Raw genomic sequence first — 3,883 nt, 5'->3', positions numbered from 1 at the left:
GTTGGAGCCACTACTTAAAAGGCACATTCACCTTTTCTCCTAGTCCTAGAAATTAAGCTATTAAATTTCCAGGAGTGCTGCCTATAAATTACCAACTTTAGTCAGTGATTATTATATTATTCACAAATATTTTAATGCATCTTGGAGTTCTTCTGCCCTCAAGTGGTCCAAAATAATCAATTAACACAGCTTTAAATTCTATTAATCAACCTGACCCTTTCAGCACAGATGCTCATTGTTTGACAGGATGATTTCAAGCCCACCCAAGTCTTGGAAGTGCTTCAACTGCCAGTCAGTCACTTTATCAATAGGTTTACTTCCGGAACACTGGGCTGGTAGAACAGGACATAGTGAGAGCTCTTTGACTCTTTATAATCTCTGCAGACGTTTGATTTTGATTTAAGTAGAAGTAAAACGTGTGCACTAGTGTAGATTTACTGTATCAAAAACAGTTAGTAGAAGAGTTAGGAGTTAGAGTATGCAACAGTTAATGCTTACAAGAACCGTTATAGACACCATGAGTAGGCTACTACGCATGCGCAAAGAAAAGAGTGTTTCTCATCTGTGTGTATTAGTGTTATAGAGGTAGCAGATGCGCATACAATACGAAATAAACCCCTTATAAGACAATAATATGTCTCCATAATACACATTTGCGGACTTTCAGCCAAAAGGCGATATTTGAGAGCGGACTGAGTCTGATTGTCGAGATTTAAAGCAACCCGGAAGTGACAGGGAGTGAAGCCTCTCGCTTCGTCTCCGCGGTTTTTGCTCTCTCGCGCAGTGTAATTCATTATTATTAGAACATCGCCTTTGAAGGAGTCAGTATGTTGTTGGAGGGAGACAAGCATGTCACTTGCTATTGTTGTTATTGTTTCTAGGAACACAGCCTGCCGTGAAATGCACGAGCTTTCTGAGAGGACCGTTAACGGCGCACACCGGACCGATTCAAGTGAGTGGGGTTTGTTTGGATAGCGGGATAACGCTCCCTAAAGAGGCTAAACACATCACCCGGCACACGATGAAAAGAAAGCCTCTTAGCCGCAGTCTCAACAACATATTGATTTTATGTGTCTTCTTGTATCCTAAACATCACCATAGGACTGTTGGTTAATATTAATATCGCAGTTATACAGAACAAGCAGGTGTTTTGAGGAGAATAACGCGTTTTCTTGTTTTGCGACAGCCGTTTTCCGGGCGGAGTATTCCTGCGCTCAGTGCAGAAGATAGTCCAATGCATGTGTATGTGCTGGGACACATAGCAGCAACGAGATGGCCAACTGTCCAGACCCGTGGTAAGTTTAACTGCAATATATTCCTGGAAACATTACAGCATCTTGAGTATTAGCAGCTGATGGGCCCTCCACACTGCTCAGGTTGCTCATAAGTGGACTGACACAGAGATGATAGGAATAACAACATTTTCCAGACTCACCACTGCATTGTGTCAGTCTCTATCTATGTTTATAAGGCACCACAGGTCCAGTATTGTTTATTTAGGGCTGCTTTTCACCCATCCTATGCTTGGCTGCCACACCCACTCCAGCCCCAGTGATTGCACCACTGTGGACTTGGCTGCAGGGGTCCAGTGTCCTGCTGCTGAATAAGCAAGAATACTTTGCTTTATTGCTGTTTAACGTGTTGACAGGCTAATTTATACGTTTGCCTTGCATAAGTAAAACACCCATGTTGTCCCCTTAAATAGCAGCACAGTCTATCATAGAGTGGGTGGCAGCCAGAGTAATGGTCATGGAGGCAGATTTGACAGATGAGAAACAGCACAACTCTCTTGAGGAGGGGATGAATCAATATTTTTAAAGGTTTAATATCACCCTGCAGCACTAAAGTGCAGCAAGGCTGCAGGCTGGATGTGAAGGTATACAAGTTACTGTTCTCAAAATCAAAATTTAGATAATAATACAGATATCTGCATGGCCCTAATGGACCATTAACAGATGGACCTGGTGGGGTTTCCATTCTCATGTTTCTTCCTAACCTAAACCCTTGATCAATAACGACTGTAAGCAAAACTCCAGTGTCCTCTAGAGTTGAGATTAAATTTGATCTTTGACCTTTCATTTAAGTGCACTATATCAATTCTGAAAAACCTTTAATGTAATATTTTACATTCACATATGCAGGATTTTAAACCAAAGTGTTCAAACATTAGACCATCCTTGTAGCCTAGTGGTTAAGACACATACTATATAACTGCAACATCCCTTGTTGCATTTCACACCCCTCTTTCTCTATATGTTTCCTGTCTGTTCCTTGTCTCTCACTATCAAATAAAAGCGAACATTCAAAACAAGAAGTCTTCAGACAGCTTATAAGGGCAATGTTTCTCTCAATGAGTTTGTTACTGCTGCAACTTCAAAGCTACACCCACATCCCACCCAATTTAATCATAATTTTATCTAAACGTTAAATTAAATTTGTGCCCCTATGGTTTTTTTCTTAGGTTGCCACGGGTGACAGTTCGTCATGAGTACATTGGCCTGAGGACCTACCAGGTCTCTCCCTCCACATCTGTTGAAGATGTCAAACAGCTGCTCTACGAGGAGACGGACCTGCCCGTCGAAGAGCAAAGGCTGACTCACAATGGGAGAGTGGTATGTTTGTTTTCCCTGCAACAGCACAGTCAATATACCACTAATGCGCAAAACAGATCCAGATTAGCAAAATGGTTATTAGGTAACAATAGAGGAAGATGTCTGTCATTGTGTTTATACACTGTGTGAGTTTGTGTGTTTTGATGTTTATGATTTTTGGGGCTGCTTGATAATTGTTTTGTAATGAACTGGAAAAACAGAGTGCATGTTGATAGATTAAAGGAAAACATTGGAAAGTAGCGTTGCCTTTTTGTCCAAACCAAAGACAAACACAGAAATCTTGTTTTTGAAATTGGCCATGATTCAGTGTGCAGTTAAGTTGGGATCCCATCCCAGTCACTGTTGAGTAAATGTAATACTCATGACACAAGTTTCTAATTTCGCCCATGTTCAGTTTGCTTATTGAAAATGTCACATTATTTGTTTTTTTCTCTTTGGCCTTTTTCTTGCTTGCTGTTCTGTGGTTTTGTCACATTTTACTAAAAATACTACACAGAGGAACAAGGAATAACTGAGGTCTTCTTCTCTCATGGTAGCTAATTGCCAGCAGCAGAACACAGATCTATTTTAATGACCCTGTCCCATAACTGCAGGACAAATGATGTGATACTGACCTAAACTATTAACAGTGCCTCATTGTTGTGAAGCTCTGAGCCAAGTTTCCCTCATAAGTTTAATTTGTTGTTGCTGTGAACAATTAATTAAACCCTTTTTGTTTTGTTACTGATCTTATGACTGTTTTTAAAATGTGCTGATGGTCATAACTATCTATCTATCTATCTATCTATCTATCTATCTATCTATCTATCTATCTATCTATCTATCTATCTTTACCTTTACTGTGGGCTTGTGTTGGATGCCCACAGAGTAATGCAGTCTTCCTGAAAGATGACTGCAGTCAAATGATCTGACTCATACTGTGGGGAACATGACTCGGCACCTCATCGTCACACTGTCTTGAACATAATACAGTAGTTTGCTTGCTGCTTTCTCAGCATATGAAACAAAATAATTTAAACAAAAGTTCTCATCTCCAAAGTAATTCCCAACATGTTGGAATATATACATATATATATATATATATATATCTGTAAATATATGTACTAATAAGTACTTTTTATACCATTTTAAACTAAAGCCTAACAAATACCAACTTACTAACAATCGTGATGACCCAGTAAATTTCATGATTTTTGACGACATACTATACTATGACTTTTCTCATGATTTTTGACGACATACTATACTATGACTTTTCTCATGATTTTTGA

General features: G+C 39.4%; 1 protein-coding gene across 2 annotated transcripts in view; it reads left to right on the top strand.

The window, feature by feature from the left end:
- Window positions 1-753: 753 nt before the first annotated feature.
- sacs (sacsin molecular chaperone) overlaps window positions 754-3,883 on the top strand; it is a 31,715-nt gene continuing 28,585 nt past the window's right edge. For both annotated transcript variants that reach the window (XM_050064308.1, XM_050064298.1), the window contains exons 1-3: window positions 754-952; window positions 1,187-1,295; window positions 2,462-2,612. In XM_050064308.1, the coding sequence (XP_049920265.1) occupies window positions 1,273-1,295; window positions 2,462-2,612 (174 nt within the window). In that variant the 5' untranslated portion in view covers window positions 754-952; window positions 1,187-1,272. The remainder of the gene's footprint in view (window positions 953-1,186; window positions 1,296-2,461; window positions 2,613-3,883) is intronic.

The sequence above is a fragment of the Epinephelus moara genome, chromosome 2, assembly GCF_006386435.1.
Source record: "Epinephelus moara isolate mb chromosome 2, YSFRI_EMoa_1.0, whole genome shotgun sequence".
NCBI lineage: Eukaryota > Metazoa > Chordata > Actinopteri > Perciformes > Serranidae > Epinephelus > Epinephelus moara.
The sequence above is the reverse complement of the archived record's forward strand: the minus strand, read 5'-3'. Positions and strand labels throughout refer to the sequence as shown.